General features: G+C 42.7%; 1 protein-coding gene across 8 annotated transcripts in view; it reads left to right on the top strand.

The window, feature by feature from the left end:
• The window catches only part of CNOT3 (CCR4-NOT transcription complex subunit 3), a 2226181-nt gene that overhangs the window by 1944377 nt on the left and 263236 nt on the right, over nt 1-18568 (top strand). For 7 of the 8 annotated variants that reach the window (XM_044079494.1, XM_044079487.1, XM_044079515.1 and 4 more), the window contains one exon: nt 12071-12269. In XM_044079494.1, the coding sequence (XP_043935429.1) occupies nt 12071-12269 (199 nt within the window). The remainder of the gene's footprint in view (nt 1-12070; nt 12270-18568) is intronic. The other variant, XR_006365802.1, reaches the window with a different exon arrangement.

Below are 18568 nucleotides of genomic sequence, written 5' to 3'. Positions count from 1 at the left end.
GTTCACGGTTTAACTATCCAGAAATGAAGTCGGTTAGCAATTCGACTACCGGAATACCTAAAAAACGCAAAGAAAAAGAGAGACAGACCATCGAGGTCCAAAACTGACGACAACGCTTCTCCTAAGCCAGTCGCTAGTTCGCCGGTACTCAGTGAGGCGCTTTCGCAGCCCCTGATACAGGCTACTTTTGATTTGCAGGCCTTTACTGAGACCCATTCAGAGTCCGGTATGCCATGAGATGCTTTAAGTATTGAACCCGCGGATGTCTTTACCTTAGATGGGTCCAGAGCAGCTGTGCAGGCACCGGCTTCTGAGGGTGTTTTCACTCCTAAAGATTTGTATATTAAACCGATGCCATCTTCCAAACTAAGGCCAAAAATCTACTTCTATGTCTTAAAAAAGATGCTTGGGCCATGTGTGCAGGCCCCAATGCCTAAAAAACAAATGATCAAAATGGCTGAAGATTTAATTACCTTGATCAGGGGTAGCCAACCCCCTTCTGCTTAGAGGCCTAGGCAAGGCACTGACTATGAATCTTCAGATCAGGATTCTATTTCTTCTGATTCTTCTACTGAACATGATTTATCTATACCTACTTATGAGGACTCTGATGTAGAAGATTCCATCCCTTCTGCTTCTCCCCCTGAGGATTTCTCTTTTGGAGAAACTTTACTTACCTTAAGGGAACATTTCCACTGGGAAAGACAGGATTTCTCTGAATCTAAAAAGAGCCTTAGGTATTTTATTCTTCTTCCTCAGCATAGACCTTTGGCTATTCCTCCTGTTCTAGACGTTGATGATGTATTTTTTCAGAATCTAGTATGACTCCTGATTCTCTGCCTCTGGCTCCTAGTAAGCCAGACAGATACTACAGGGTTCCTGACTCCCACAAATTCCTTTTTAAAAACCCTACTGCTGACCCTGAAACCATTTCTCAGGGTCCCAAGGGCGTTAAGGCCTCTACTGCTTAAAATCCTACCCCTTCTGATAGAGATTCCAGGGCACTGGATAGATGGGGTAAGAAGGTTTACACGTCTGCAACCTTGGCAATCAGGGCTTTAAACTGTCAGTTTCATATGCTTAAATATCAACAGCATGTCATGGGACTACTTAAACAGAATATTATGTTGATTTTGGACTGTGTGAAAAATAGAGTTGCAGGATTTATTACATTCAGATGAACAAGTTGGAAAACATACTTTTCATTGTGGTTTTGATTCTTTGGAAGCCTGTTGCAGGGCTGCTGTAACTGGATCTGTGATAAGATGGCATGCTTGGCTCAAAGAGCAAAATCTGCCTGACCATGTTAAAGCAAAATTGTTGGATGCTCCTTTACAACAGGACAGTCTCTTTGGTAATAAGGCTGAAGACGTTTTAAAAAAGATGGAAGATAAAGCTAAATCTTTGCAAACTGTGAAAGATTTTTTACTAGTGCAGCCTCCCAGATTTAGTAGGCACTGGCCTACTAAGAACTGGTCCTTTCCAGTACCTCGAGAGCCACTCAAGTCAAATCCAGACATTCCAAAGGCTCCAGGTTTCAATCACAAGGAACTTTTAGAACAAAACAATGGGGTGCCTCCACCTCCAAATCTGGAAGCAACAAGGCACCTCCCTATGGTAAACAGTCTCAATGACTTTCCTCTACAATCGCCAAGCACTTACCTTTTAGCCACCCCTTTGGGGGGGGGGACTGGCACTTCATGCACGACAACTGATTACCCAGGAGAAATGGGTTTTAAATATAGTATCCCAAGGATACAGATTTCATTTCCACACGGTGCCAATCCCAAACGGATGGCCAGATCTGCCTCCAAATCAGTGGGCAAAGGCCCAGAAACAAGTTCTGTCCCTCATGAATATGGGGGCTATTCAACCAGTACCACAAGAGGAAAAGGGACAAGGTTTCTATTGAAGACTTTTCCTGGTACCCAGAAAAGACAAATCATGGCGTCCAATTCTGGACTTATCCATTCTAAATACATTTCTGGACATTCCAAAATTCAATATGCTGACTCTTCAACAGTTACTACCTATGCTAGGCAAAGATGCCTGGTTGGTAGCACTAGACTTAAGAGGCTTACCTGCAGATCCCAATCAGGGAATCTTGCAGATGATACCTCCACTTCAAAGCAGGCTATTTGCATTACCAGTTCTCTGCACTGCCCTTTGGCTTATCTACTGCGCCCAGGATCTTCACAAAGTGCCTGGCACCAGTAATTGCATTTTGCAGGCAAAGAAATATTCAAATTTATCCATACCTGGACAATTGTCTAATTCAGGCAGAAAACAAGGACACTTTTCTAAAGCATCTGGCGTTTGTAAAAAGGGTTCTAACTTGTCTAGGGTACACCATAAACGAAAACAAATCACAACTGGTACCCTCTCCAAAAATTACATTCCTAGGTGCAAGCTTGAATACAACTGCCCAGATGACTTACCTTACCCCAGAAAAGCAAATTCAATTGATGACTTGCTTCAAACAGGTGGCCACAAAAACCTAGCTATCTGCAAGACAAAGTCTGCAGACCTTGGGGTTCATGGCCTCCTGCGTTCTTCTAATTCCATATGCAAGACTGCATATGAGGAAACTTCAATGGTACCTAAAAAGTTTATGGAGTCAACATTGTCACAGCCTGGAAACGATTCCTATCATACCTTGCCTGCAACTAGAGTTCCTATGGTTGGCAGAGGCCTGCCACCAAAACAAGGGACTGTGATTCACTCCACCCCCTGCCACACATACCCTAACTACAGACTCGTCAGACTATGCCTGGGGCGCACATTTGGCAGGGAAATGCTTTCAGGGCAAATGGAGCCCAAATCAAATGCACCTACATATCAATCAGAAAGAGATGCTAACTGTACAGAATGCTCTGACAGCATTCAAGGACTACCTTTATCCAGGACAACTACTGATAGACAGACAACACCACAGTCATGTGGTACATAAACAAGCAGGGGGGTACACATTCCTACCCCTTTTGCAGACTAGCCATGGCATTGTGGAACACAGCCTTGACTTATGAAATACATCTACAAGCTCAATTCCTGCCAGGAAAGCTAAATACTCTGGCAGATGAACTAAGCATAAATCTTATGGACCCACACGAATGGAAACTGGAACCACAAATTTTCAGCATGTTGGCACGCAAATGGGGGAGCCCACACATAGATCGTTTTGCCTCACCCCTGAACTATCAGTTGGACCAATTCTGCACAAGAATTCATCACAAAAAAGCTTGGAAATTGGATGCTCTATCATTCAGCTGGAAAAACCTATCAGTCTATGCTTTTCCCCCTCTGCCTCTGCTCTCCAAAGTCCTACTAAAAGTCAGGCAGGACAAACCAAAACTGATTCTGATTGTCCAGACTGGCCTCGCCAACAGTGGTACCTGCTCCTGCGCAATGTGCCACACCTTCCTCCGTGGCACCTGCCTCAGACACCTTACCTGCTATCTCAGCAGAACTACCAGATTCTGCACACTCAGCTCCAGACTATGAATCTTGCAGCGTAGCTAATCAACTAATTTCACCTTTGGCATCTCTCAGCAAACCTGTGATTGATGTCATTTTGGAGGCTAGATGGCCTAGTACTAGAAAATCTTAGGCTGACAAATGGAAAAGATTCTGTGCCTGGAACCAAGCACAAGGAATAAGCACAGCAATGCCCAGTATTCTTCAGATTCTGCAATACTTAACTGAGATGCTTCACAAGGGCCTCTCTTTTTCTTCCATAAAAATCCATGCCTCTGCCATTTCAGCTCATTACAACACAGAACCTCTCCTCTTCTCTCATCCTCTGCTAAAGCAGTATCTCAGAGGGGTCAAAAATTTAAGACCTCCCAGGAGAGCATCAACTCCTGCATGGGACCTCAATTTTGTTTTGGAAAAACTCACTCTACCTCCTTTTGAGCCAGCTGCTACTACGGACGTAAAATTTCTCTTTTGGAAAACAGCTTTTCTTTCAGCAGTCACTTCAGCTAGAAGGATTTCAGAATTTCAGGCTCTTATGGCACTGGAGCCTTTCATTATTTTTTATCCGGACAGGGTGGCTCTTGGGACCAATCCATCCTTTATGCCTAATGTGGTATCTAGTGTGACTCTTAAGCAGACCATTCATCTGCCAACTTTCTTCACCAATCCACAGAACAAGGGTGAGCGGATTCTGCATTCATTAGATGTACACAGACAACTAAGATTCTACTTAAAAAGGACAAAATCTTTAAGAAAATCTGAACTACTATTGGTGGCATTTGCTGCAGGGGCAGAGGGAAAGGCTATTTCAAAGCAGACTATTTCCAAATGGATAAGCCATTGTATTTGTTTCTGCTATATGCACCATGGTAAACCTGTCCCCAAGGGGATCAGATCTCATTCTACCAAGGCTGCATCTACTTCTGCAGCCTTTCTCAGAGGGGTTCCTACCAGAGACATTCTAGAAGCTGCTACCTGGAGCTCAGTTCATACATTCACCAAACATTACCATTTACCTCTCTTCTCTAAATCCAGAGCTGGCTTTGCCACTGCTGTCCTGCAGGGCCTTATAGCTGCTCCTAATGCTGTATAAATCCATCCTCCCAACCATAGCTTTGGGATTCTACCCAAATGTAATGACTGCAACAGTGAAACACGAAGAACATAGTACAATTGTGTACACTTACCATAAATGTAGATGTTCAAGTGTATTCACTGTTGCAGTCCTGGTTACCCTCCCTCCAGCCCCCTGTTTTTCTCCAACTATACCTCTTCTTTCTTTTACTATGATTAAAAGCCTTTTTGGTGTATTTGCTTTTGTGTGTGTATATATATATATATATATATATATATATATATATATATATATATATATATATATATTTTGCTCCCCCATTTGGGCGGCACCTGACATCTGGGGCAGGAAATACTGATGTAATGGCGTTGGCTGCATGTTTTATACCCCTGACGACCTGACGCCATGGAAGAAGGGATAGCAACCGACGCAGGACTCAAGACTTTATTAATCAGGCCGACTGAGGGCAACCTGCCAGCAGATTACCCAAGTGTAATGACTGCAACAGTGAATACACTCGAACATCTACATTTATGGTAAGTGTACACAACTGTACTTTGCAGGGATGTAGGACAAAGCTGCCCTGAAAAATGCTTGAAAGATATAACAACATGTCAGATTTTTTTTTTTAAATCAGTTCATGTTTTCAGGTTGTCAGGAATCGGACCTTTGGATCTCACACTTATGATATGGAGCCTTCCTTGACAATTCTGTAATTCTAGCATAGTTTGGATACTTATGCCATTTGGGTGTTCTCTGTTCTACAGTCAGGGTGCATCATCTGTGGTATTTCTGCCTGTCCACGGTTATGGTGCGTTATGTATCCGCTGTGCATCAGTGTAGTCAGGGCAGGTGGTTGGTTTCTAAAAGTTATATGATTTAAAGTTATAAAGATGCTAGTTCAGATCCCAAGACAAAGAAGTACTTCACAGAAATGGTAATTGTTAAATAAACTGCCTCTCTAAGTGGTAGTGCAGTGTCATTTATTTTTTTGATCCCTGCTGATAATCATTACTCTTCTTTGGCTCCACTGCTGTCACTTGATGAGGGAATGTGGATGAGAATTGCAGGTTCATATGAATATTGCCTATGGCTGAGGCTGGCACACAGGAAGAAGTGCTTATAGTGGAGTTAGCAGCCACCCCAGCAGCATCACATACATGGAGACAAGGTTTTTCCTAAGCATTATCCCATTCCCTGCATGCCAATGTTCTGTGGAATATGCTGGGCAATCTGTGAGGTGTGTCATTTGAGGATGTGCCCACCTAAGGCTGTAGGGTAACCATTCCTTGTCGGCCATTCCACACATCCTAGGCCAGTAATCTTCCCAAGTTCTGTCCTCCTCCTCCTCCTCCAATGCTTGGGAATCTGCCATCTGAAGCTTGCATAGTTTCCCCAGTATGAGTGTACCTGTCCTTCTTGCCAGTACCATCAGTCTCCCGAGCTGCTGTTCAGACTTGAGTTACTTATATTGTAGTTGGCTAAAGTGGTAGAATCCCTAATGGTTAAAGTGTTTGCCTTACAAACACAAGGTGTAGGGTTTGAGTCTCACAAGGGATAATTGGCTAGGCTTAAAATGGCTCGCAAGGGCAGTTAGCTTGGTACTAATCTATGAACCTATAAAACTTGTTTAATTCAAGAATGTTTAGGACAGACTTGAGGCAGATGTTCTTCGTGTTTCACTGTTGTAGTCATCACATAGGTTCATAGATTAGTACTAAGCTAACTGCCCTTGCGAGCCATTTTAAGCCTAGCCAATTATCCCTTGTGAGACTCAAACCCTGCTCCTTGTGTTTGTAAGGCAAACACCTTAACCATTAGGCCTGCAGGAAGCCCTCAGTCAGCCTGAATACCTGAGTCTTGGGATTTCTGCGTCGGATGCTGTCGCTTCTTCCATTACATCATGTCATCAGGGGTATAAAACATGCAGCTTTTCTTGCCGTGCAGTGTCCGAAGCAGAAGCACTTCGCAAGTGCTGGTTAGCCGCCTCCTGAAATTTTCATTTTTCGAGTTTCAGACCTGAAGTCTTCTAAAAGATGAGTGCACAGTTGGGGATCCTTTTATCTTTCTCTAACCGATGTCAGAAAAAGTTAATAATTGTCTTGCCTGTGGAAAGCAAATACCTTACAGAGATTTTCATTCTTACTGTGTCACCTGTTTAGGCCTAGACCACGATGTTCCTTGCTGTCGGTTTGTGCCTTGTTCAACGCCCAAACTGTTCGTCGTCGGGCTATTTTTGTCACTACATTCTTTTGCTCTCGTTCTCCGTATTCCGAAATGGCTTCGATAAGCCATCCGAATACTGATCTTCCGAAAAAAAAAAAAACGTAAGGATAAAGACAGAGACAGACCGCATAGGTCCAAAACTGCCAACGATGCTTTCGTTAAGCTAGTCGCCAGTCCACCGGTACTCAGGGAGGCACTTTCTTAGTCCCTGATACCTGCTTCTACAGATTCGTAGGCCTCTACTGAGACCCATTCAGAGTCCAGTATGATGCGAGATGCTGCTTAGACTATGGAACCTGTGGATGTCTCGACCTTGGGTGGGTCCAGAGCCACTGTGCAGGCACCGGCTTCTGAGGGTGTATTCAGGCCTTCTGATTTTCATATTAAACCGACGACTTCGTTTCAAACCAAAAATACCGAATTTCTCAGGCCCTGAGTTCGCACTACGCCTAGGAAACAGACGACAAAAGCACATTCTCAGGCCCACATGCTTCAGAAACAAATGCTTAGAATGGCTGAAGATCTTATTATTTTAATTGGGGGAAGCCAGCCTTCCTCCTCAGAAAGACCCCAGAACTGATTTTCCTTCTGATTCTTCAGATCATGAGTCTGTTGACTCTGATCCTTCTGATTATCTGGACATATCCTTATCTACCTCTGAGGATTCTGATGCAGAGGATTCCATTCCCTCTGCTTCCCCACCAGAAGATTTTTCCTTTGGTGAAACCCTGCATAGCCTTTCCACTGGGAGTGCCAGGACTACTCGCAGTCCAAAAAGAGACTCAGGGAATTTTTAAACTTGCCTCAGCACAGGCCTCTCGCTATCCCTCCTGTTCTGGAAATTGTAGATGATGTCTTCTTGGAATCCAGTCTTACTCCTGATACTTTGTCCCCCAGCTCCCAGGAAACCTGACAGGTACTACAGAGTACCTGACTCCCACAAGTTCCTCTTTAAGAGTCCTACTGTGGATCCAGAGACTATTTCCCAAGGACCTAAGGACATTAAGGCTACAACCACCAAAAACCCTACCCCTTCGGACAGGGACTCTAGGGCTTTAGACAGATGGGGTAAGAAGGTATACACCTCTGCTACTGTTGCCCTCAGGGCTTTAAATTGCCAGTTTCGTATGTTAAAGTATCAGCAACATATTATGGAGCTAATTAAACAGAAAATTATGTTGATTCCTGATTGTACAGAACATAAAGATTTACAAGAGCTAATACATTCTGCTAACCAAGTTTGAAAACATACTTTGCAATGTAGTTTCAATGCCGTAGAAGCATCTTACAAGGCTGCTGTCACTGGGTCTGTTCTTAGAAGGCATGCTTGGCTTAAGGAACAAATCTTGCCAGACCATGTCAAAGCAAAATTGCTAGATGCACCATTAAATCAAGAACACCTGTTTGGCAATAAAGCAGAAGAAATCCTCAAAAAGATGGAGGAAAAAGCTAAATCTATGCAAACTGTTAAAAGATTTCCTACAGGTACAGCCACCTACATTCAGTAGGCATTGGCCTTCTAAAAACTGGTCCTTTCCAGTCCCTCCCAGTCCTTCTCAGTCCAAACCCAGGGATAGCAGACCACCAAGATTACAGTCTCAGGGTATGCACAGATCTAAGCAATGGAGTGCTCCCACCTCGAAAACAGCGAGTAGTAATCCACCATCCTATGGTAAAATCTCGCAATGACTTATCCTTAACTCTTCCAAGCCTTGCCCATTACTTGCACCCTTAGGAGGAAAACTTGCCCTGCATGCAAAAAACTGGGAGTACATCACCCAGGGCAGATTGGTTTTGATCATTGTATCCCAGAAGTACAGATTCTACTTCCACTCACTGCCAACCCCAAGTGGATGGCCAGACCTCCCCCCAAACCAGTGGGCAGAGGCCCAAAAGCAAGTACTTTCTCTTCTCAGTATCAGTGCTCTTCAACCTGTCCCAGCAGAGCAAAGGGGACAAGGTTTTTACTCCAGACTGTTTTTGGTACCCAGAAAAGAAAATCTTGGCGCCCCATCCTGGATCTGTCTATTCTCAACACCTTCCTGGTGGTTCCAAGGTTCAAAATGCTTACTCTCCAACAGCTGCTTTTTGTGCTAGCCAAGGGCTCCTGGCTAATCACCCTAGACTTAAAAGAAGCTTATCTGCACATCCCCATAAGGGAATCTTGAATGCTTTATGCACTATCAGTTCTCTGCACTTCCTTTTGGCTTCTCTACTGTGCCCAGGGTATTCACAAAATGCCTAGCTCCAGCCATTGCATATTGCAGGCAGAGAAAAATTCAAATTTACCTATACTTGGACGATTGCCTGATTCAGGCAGACAGTCAAGAACTGCTACTTCAGCACCTGACATTTGTAAAGGGACTTCCCAGATGGCATTCCTCACTCCAGAAAAACAAATTTATTTGACAAACTACTTCAATTTACTGGCCAGCATAACCCATTTATCTGCAAGAAAAATACTGCAAGCCCTTGGGTTCATGGCCTCTTGCATTCTACTAATTCCATATGCAAGACTGCGTATGAGGAAACTTCAGTGGTACTTAAAATGTCTTTGGTGTCAACATTCTCAGGATATGGAAATAATGACTCCTATCATTCCTTTTCTAAGGGCAGAGTTCCTTTGGTGGGCAGAGGCCTGCTACCACAACAAAGGGCTCCCTTTCACTCAACCCCCTGCCGCCCAAACCCTAACGGACGCATCAGACTATGCATAGGGGTCTCACATGGCAGGACAGTGTATTCAAGGCAAATGGAGTCCAAAGCAAATGCACCTGCATATCAATCAAAAAGAAATGTTAGCTGTACAGAATGCTCTGACAGCCTTCAAATGCCTTATACTTCCAGGACAACTATTGATAGACAGACAACACCACAGTTATGAGGTACATAAACAAGCAGGGGGAACCCATTCCTACCCACTCTGCAGGTTAACCATGGCTCTGTGGAACACAGCCTTGAGCAATCAAGTGCACCTGCAAGCTCAATTCCTGCCAGGCAAACTAAATTCACTGGCAGACGACTTGAGCAGAAATTTATTGGACCCACACGAGTAGAAACTGGAACCCAAATCATTCAAGCTTTTGATTCACAGGTGGGGGGCACCAGAGGTGGACCTCTTTGCTTCCCCTCAGAAATATCAATTGAGCAAATATTGCACCAGAACTCCCCACAGCCAAGCATGGAAAGTGGATGCTCTGTCCTTTACATGGGGAAAACCTCTCAAACTATGAATTTCCCCCCTCTGCCCCACGTCTCAAAGGGTCTACTAAAGATCAAACAGGACAAGCCAAGGACAATCCTGATTGCACCAGACTGGGCACGTCAGCACTGGTACCCACTTTAACGCAGTCTGACAGTACTGCCACCAGGGCACCTGCCTCAGACCCCCTCCCTGTTGTCCCAGCAGGAGGGCCAGGTTTTGCACCCTCAGCTACAAACCCTAAACCTAGTAGCCTGGCTCATCCCCTGAACCCATCACCAGCAACCCTCAGTAAACAGGTGTTGGATGTCATCCTTGAGGTGAGGAGGCGTAGCATTAGAAAGTCCTATTTGGAAAAGTGGAAAAGATACTGTTCTTGGAGCCAGTCTCAAGGAATGAACACAACTGTGCCCAGCTTACCTCGTATACTGGACTACTTAACAGAAATGCTCCACAAAGGCCTATCCTTCTCTTCAGTTAAGATTCATGCCTCTGCCATCTCAGCTCATTATAATACAGAGCCACCCCTCTTCTCTCATCCTCTGGTCAAACAGTTCCTGAGAGGAGCCAAAATTTAAGACCTCTCAGGAGAGCTCCCACTTCAGCCTGGGACCTTAACTTTGTATTGGAAAAGCTCCCGCTTCCACCCTTTGAACTTGCTGCTTCATCAGAGTTAAAGTTCCTCTCTTGGAAAACAGTTTTACTTCTAGCCATCACTTCAGCAAGAAGAGTGTCTGAATTGCGGGCCCTTATGGCCATGGAATCCTTCATTATCTTCCATGCAGACGGGGTTTCCCTCCGGACTAACACGTCATTTATGCCCAAGGTGGTATCTAGTGTGGCTTTAAACCAGTCTATTCATTTGCCAACCTTTTTCCCTAATCCTCAGAATAAAGGGGAAAGGGTCCTGCACTCCTTGGATGTACACAAGCAGCTTAGGTTCTATCTGGACAGGACTAAACCTTTCAGAAAATCTGACCAGCTGCTAGTCAGCTTTGCTACAGGGGCAGAGGGCAGGGCCATTTCAAAGCAAACCATTTCTAAATGGACAGCACACTGCATCCATTTCTTCTACAAGCACCATGGGAAACCTACCCCACAGGGGATCAAAACACATTCCACTAGGGCTACATCAACCTCTACAACATTTCTCAGGGGAGTCCCTACCAGGGACATCCTGGAAGCTGCAACCTGGAGCTCTGTACACACTTTCACCAAGCATTACCACTTGCCTATATTTTCTAAATCCGGAGCTGGTTTTGCTACAACAGTCTTACAGGGCCTGCTTGCCAGCCCTAATGCTTCTTGACTGCCTGCCTCCACCCTTCCTCAGCTTTGGGAATCAACCCAAATGTGATGACTGCAACAGTGAAACATGAAGAACATAGTACAGTTGTATACACTTACCATAAATATAAATATTCGAGTGTATTCACTGTTGCAGTCCTGGTTATCCTCCCTCCAGCCCCCCCCCCGACTTCTCTATACTTCTACCTATCCCTTTTTGTTTGGCCATATCTTATAACATTGGTATTTACTTTCTACTGGGGGTGTTCCACACCATGTAATTGCTTTCTATTGTGGGGGCTCCTGACATCTGGGGCAAGAAAAACTGATGTAATGGCATTGGCTGCATGTTTTATACCCCTGATGACCTGACGTCATGGAAGAAGCGACAGCATCCGACGCAGAAATCCCAAGACTCTGGTATTCAGGCCGACTGAGAGCTATTTGCAGGCAGATAACCCAAATGTGATGACTGCAACAGTGAATACGCTCAAACATTTACATACATGGTAAGTGTACACAACTGTACTTTCTGATGATGGGAAGAATTTAAAAAAGTTGCTAAGTTAACTTTATCACATTGTCCAGTAGATGGGAGATGGGCAGGCTTGGTTGTTGGGTGTCTAGCCCTGTTTCTTTTGTTAGTTTATTTCAGTACATAGCTTTGTAGACAGCATATTTTTGATGTGTAATAAAGGATAACTGTTTCATTTCATTGTGATTCACTTTTCTGATGGTCATATTTAAGTTGCATATGGCTACTGCTTTACAGTCATTAATATTTGTGCCCTTTTTTATGTTTACAGAAATACTAATAACACCTAACTCTACACAGACGGGATGTACGCAGCCTTCAGCGCAGGTCACGGAGGTGAATATCCCACCATCCCTAGGGGTCTGCCCTCTAGGACCTGTTCCTCTAACCAAGGAGCAGCTTTACCAGCTTACCATGGAGGAGGCAGCATGGAATCATATGCCTCACCCATCAGACTCCGAGAGAATACGGTACCTAAATTTTCCTGAGATGAAGAGGCTGTATGTTATTTTCATGGGAGAAGATCACGTTTACATTTTTGTTGGGAGGGAGGGTGACAGACTTCTATTAACTTACAACAGCTTCTAGCTGCTGGAAGAGGGTATCCGTGATCATTTCTTCCATGAATCTGTGTTATGTGAATAATGTGTATGAACGAGCTTTAGGGGCTCATGGTGCTGTAGGTTGATTATCTGCTACTCAGAAAATAATTGAATCTTGTGAATCAGAGGAAGTGATTAATTTCACATAGCATTCTGAACAGAAACGAGTAGAATGGGAGCAGGAGAACCGTATTGCATCATTTACTGTGTTTATTGTTTGCATGAACAAGCAAAACAAGATCTAAGTTTCCCTGAAAGGGATTTGTTTAAATTAAATTGTTGTATATTAAGCAACTGTTGGTGTGAGGAGCTGATTCTGTAATTTATTTTATTTATTTTTGGTTGACTTAGTACGTGTTGCATGTCATGTGTTCCCTAACAATACCATTTATGTACCTGTAATTTGAAGCCTCTTATTAGGGGGTGGACAAGAGAGGCTGCTGTACTTGGGATGGAGTGCACTTTTTGTTTTATCCTTTTCCTTCTAATTTATGCATTTTCTGATATTATTAGTATATGCTTGAGTTGTGTGATGCCTTTTTTGTTTCCTGCAGCTTACTTAGACAGTTTCTGTCGTATTACCTTAGATCTCATAGCCACTCAGGGCCTCATTTGCAAGCACATAAAACCAAACTACACTGAAATAACCACTACCTTTCTACGCTTAGACCCAAGCTCTTTAGGGATCTTCCCTCAAATCTTCAAGACCTTTCTAATTACGGTGCTTCAGGTCACGCAACCTATTCTCCCTAATCTCCAACACATTCTTTTTTTTTCACTATAGCATCTCTAACTTCTAACATTTTTCTAGTCTGATGCAAATATTGTAATTGCTGATTTCCATTGACTGCCTTTTTAAGTCATTTCTTTCTATTGTATATTAACCTTACCTTTATTTTTGGTGTGCTCTTTTATTGTGCAATTTTTTTCCCCCACTTGATATTTGTTTACATTGTGGGCTGAGGCTGAAAGTGGTCCAATGGAATCTGTACACTATAGTTAACGAAGTGTATAAATGAATGAATAACTAGCATTAATGCCTTATTTCCCCCTCTGTATTTGCACAAGACTAATCCCTTGCCGCTGATATGATTAGCTTCTGAAGCAGAGAATCATATCACCTCCCAGAAGAGATGCAAAGAAAGGTGTCTATCTGCTTTCCTAGTGTTTCCATTTACCAGCTAGCATTGTTTCATCCAGAACATTAGTCAGACATATTGGGTCATCTATAATGCACGCACATGTCTTGTCTCTGCATCATCTGGTTTAACATATGAAACTGAGGTCTGGCAACTAGCACAGAGGATTAAAGCTATGATATTCACTAGCTGCTTCCTGTAGTCCAGGGTTTAATTACCTCAGCTTCCATTTGCCTGATTTATAACTCTTGAGTATGTCACATAATGAAGTGTGATTTAGGGCACTTGGGAAGTTTTACCAGACTCCACAGTTAAACAGAGGACAGACTGCAACCAAGATAAGAGTCTAGAGTCTGCTGCATCTTGTATACTGTACCAGACAGGCAACATCCTAATCCAGGAAACTCATTTATGTTAAGTCTAGTGTGTATGTGTTTTTTTGCTTTTAAGTGAACCTGGGTTTGGTTATTCCATCCAAAGGAAAAAAAATGTATACCAGCCCCTACCACTTAGGTTGCAGAGCCCATCTTCTGTTTAAAAGAATTTCTGCAATATTAAGGTGGCTATGTTTTGAATTTGAATTCTTTTTCAGTGTTTTTGGAAGGTGTGCCAAAGTAAAGAATTGTTCTTGAATTCTGTTAAAGGGGAAGGGGCTTGTGCATTTCCAGAGAGTGTTTCAGTGGTGATCCTTGTCTTTAGGAGATGGAGAATCATGCTTTGAGTAAAAGATCTATGCCTAAGTGTAGCTGTGCATAAGATTATGTACCTCTGGGTGTGCATCATATGTATCATCAGTACTGCAGTAGAGTCACTAACTTAGAAGTAACTTTGGTTGTATGTCCACCCTTCCAGGCTGACTTCCAAAGCTTCTACATACATTGCCCTGGCTCTGCTTAACTCCTGGCATTCCTAGGTTGTTAGATGTGTAGCTAAAAGGTGAAGCAAACTGCATGAATTCCAGTTCTTTTCTGCACAAGAAGTGATCAGCTAAAAGTGCATTTTCCTTATAGGTTCCTTTTAGGTTACTTCCACAGAACAGTAACCAATTTGGGGACATTTTCTTACTTTGACGTGCTGCAGACATTGTTTTAGAGCATTTTTTAAGATTTTGATGATTACTTGGTAATGCTGAGATGTTCAGCATTTAGAACAATGTTTCAGTAGCCGAAGTTGTTTGGGTTATATTCTTGCCTAGGATGTGACCATTGGCCAGCTTTCTTTTTTTTCCTCAAATATTTTATTTATTTTCAAAAAGACAAAACATAATTTATACTAAAATACAAATGAAACAAAAGACAAACAATGTACAATATGTACATATGGCCTATATGGAAAAAAAATGAGAATAACTTCGAGTTAGAGAGAGGTAGTTACACATAAAAAAAATTCTGTGTAATTTCTCCAAGTACTAAGAAGATGTGGAGATCTTTAAAGTCTCAATGAGAGAAAAAACTTTCTTCCATTTCTTTTACCTTTGTTTCCATATGTATTGTTTCTTCTAGTAGAGTCATAAATTCTTGAAAGTTGTGTTCAGATGTTTTCCATTTTCTTGTAATACATTTTCTAGCCATTGCTAGTATAGTCAGTAGTAGATACAAATTATTTTGCTCATGACATTTGTTTCAGTTACATTCAGAAAAATCATGGATTTACTTAGTATGAAGGAATCTGAAAAAATAGCTTGAAGGAAATTACCATTCTCCTCCCAGAATTTTTTAATTTTGATACACTTAGAAAATGTATGAATCCAATCAGCATTACAATTCTGCGAACATCTCCAATAAAACAATTGGCCAGCTTTCAAAGCTTTAGGGCACATTCCACCTGCTCAGACTGCCAGTGACTTCAGCAGTGACATCTATAAAGGCAGATTAAGTAGCTAAAGCTTCAGAGCATTTCATGCCAGAGGAATATTTCACCTCTGTAGGCTTCATGAAGCTGATAGTCTGCTAGCAATTTTTTCAAGGCTGGGACAGATTAGTACACTTCTATGGAAATTGTTCTGCATCATAATTTTTCAGTGAATATGATACTTTTATGAGGAAGTGCTTTTTTGTTGGACTTGTGCTACCAAATGGATTTTTATTTATGCAGTGCTTGTCTGAAAAAAGTGTAAAAATCTATTTTTTATTGACGTTTTGTGTAGAGTTGATGTGTGCAGGGGGAGGGAAGGATTTTGTGCTTTTGGGGACTGTCAAGGAATATTTTACCTCAGACCTTTTGTTTTCCTGTCAGAAGTTTACTGGCTCACTCAGGCTTCACTTACCCACTTGTGAGGTCTTCTTTCTGGCTTGAACATAGCGCAGTTTGTCTCTATGGTTCTTGCTTTCCCCATCTGCAGAAAGAAAAAAATTATTAGGATGTTTATAGGTATCTGGCCAACTTCTTCATTGCCTCGGTCTCAGGGGATATCATGATTTGACCAAAACTAGTGCTTTAGAACACTAGTGTTTTCCTACTGGCCACTCTGGTGTGGCTTCTCGGGAAACTGTTAAAGACCAGGAGATTGCCACGTCCTCTGCAGCTGCTGTTGGTTTCAGGTGAAGGAATCTCCCAATAAGAAACAGAAACTTACAAAATGTGTCTTCTCCTGTATTCTTAACTGTGGATGGACAAGAGTTGGTGGGATTTGCTAAGGGATTACTCACTGTTTCCGCCTGGCTTGAATGAGAGTATTTCTATAGCCAGGGAACTGAAGGACAGATCACAAAAAATATAATTATTATATTATTATAAAGTTTGTTATAATTGGAGTAGCAATATTTTTTTAAGTGTGAATATGTTTTAATTTAGTTTTGATTGTTTTTTGATACACTATAGCTTTAAACATTGTTAGGTTACTGCGACCTTAAATGATTGGATGATTGAAGGTGTGTGGTTTCTCTTTCGCCTTTTTTTTAAAAAGTATTCAGCTGTTTTGGATTTATATGGTTCTAATGATGTCTTTATTACAAGACGAAAGCACTTAACCTTCTATAGTGTTTTTACAGTGTTTACAGTTTGGATGTTCTTCGTGTTTCACTGTTGCCATCATTACATTTGGGTTATCTGCTTGCAGTAGCCCTCAGTCAGCCTGATTAACAAAGTCTTGTGTCCTGCATCGGATGCTGTCCCTTCCATGACATCAGGTCGTCAGGGGTATAAAACATGCAGCCGACGCCATTACATCAGTCTTTCTTGCCATGTGGTGCCCAAAGCAGAAGCAGTCTGCAAGTGCCGGTCGGCCGACTCCTTAAATTTTCGTATTCGAGGTTTCAGAACCGAAGTCTTCAACAAAAGCTAAGTACCCCGTTGGGGAAACTTTTTCTTGCTCCTTACCGATGTCAGTAAAAGTTAATAATTGCATTACTTGTGGAAAGCAAATACCTCACAAAGATTTTCATTCGTACTGTATTCCTTGCCTGGGCCCTGACCACGACGTACCTTGCTGTCGGTTTTGTGCTTTATTTAATCAGTGCACTATCCGTCATTGGTATATTTTCGCCTCTAAATATTTCGGTTCTCTGTTTAATTATCCAGAAATGTCGTCTGTTAGCCATCCGACTACCGGGATTCTGAAAAAATGCAAAGATAAAGACAGAGACAGGCCGCCTAGGTCCAAAGCTGCCGACGACGCTTCTAAGCCAATCACCAGTTTGCCGGTACTCAGTGAGGCGCTTTCGCAGCCCCTGATACCCGCTACTTCTGATTCGCAGGCCTCTTCTGAGACCCATTCGGAGTCTGGTATGCCGCGAGATGCTTTAACTGTAGAACCTGGGGATGTCTCTACCTAGGATGGGTCCGGAGCCGCTGTGCAGGCACCGGCTTCTGAGGGTGTATTCAGGCCGGTGGACTTGCATATTAAACAGACGCCTCCTTCTTCTAAATCTCGAGCCATGCCTAAGAAACCAACGCCCAGGCCGCATGCTCAAGCCTATATGCTTAAAAAACAAATAAGAATGGCTGAAGATCTTATAACTTTAATCGGGGAAGCCAACCTCCCCCTTCTAAGAGACCTAGGACTGAAGTTGTTTATGAATCTTCTGACCAGGGTTCTGATTTTTCTGATTCTTCTGATGATGTAGCGTTGCCCTTATCTACTTATGAGGATTCTGATGCAGAGGACTCTGTTCCCTCTGCTTCCCCTCCAAAGGATTTTTCTTTTGGTGAAACCTTACATACTCTAAGGGAGCATTTCCACTGGGAAAGCCAGGATCTTTCCGATTCAAAAAAGAGGCTTAGGGATTTCTTACTCCTGCCTCAGCATAGGCCTTTAGCTATACCTCCTGTACTAGGCATTGTTGATGATGCCCTTTCGGAATCTAGTTTGGCCCCTGATTCTTTGCCACCTGCTACCAGAACACCTGACAGATATTACATTGATTCACACAAGTTTCTTTTTAAAAATCCTATTGCGGATCCAGAGACTTTCACAGGGACCCAAGGGCATTAAGGCTTCTACTGCTAAAAATCCTACCCCTTCTGATAGAGACTCCAGGGCACTGCATAGATGGGGTAAGAAGGTTTACACTTCTGCAGCCTTGGCCATTAGGGCTTTAAATTGCCAGTTTCATATGTTAAAGTATCAACAACATGATATTGGGTTGCTTAAACAGAAAATGATGTTGATTCCTGACCGTGCTGAAAATAAAGAATTACAGGATTTAATGCATTCTGCTGAACAGGTTGGTAAACATACTTTGCAATGTGGATTTGATTCATTAGAGGCCTCTTGCAGGGCTGCTGTTACTGGGTCTGTGCTCAGCAGGCATGCTTGGCTTAAGGAGCAATCTGCCTGAGCATGTTAAAGCTAAACTACATGCACCATCAGTTCTCTGCACTGCCCTTTGGCTTATCTACTGCACCCAGGCTATTCACAAAGTGCCTAGCTCCAATCATTGCATTTTGCAGGCAAAGAAATATTCAAATATACCCATACCTGGAGGATCGTCTAATTCAGGCAGAAAGCCAGGGCATACTTTTGAATCATCTGGCCTTTGTTCAGAGGGTGCTGACTTGTCTGGGGTTCACCATAAATGAAAAGAAATC

The sequence above is a fragment of the Protopterus annectens genome, chromosome 1.part1, assembly GCF_019279795.1.
Source record: "Protopterus annectens isolate FY-2018-M chromosome 1.part1, PAN1.0, whole genome shotgun sequence".
Taxonomy (NCBI): domain Eukaryota; kingdom Metazoa; phylum Chordata; order Ceratodontiformes; family Protopteridae; genus Protopterus; species Protopterus annectens.
This window is presented reverse-complemented; position numbering and strand designations above follow the sequence as displayed.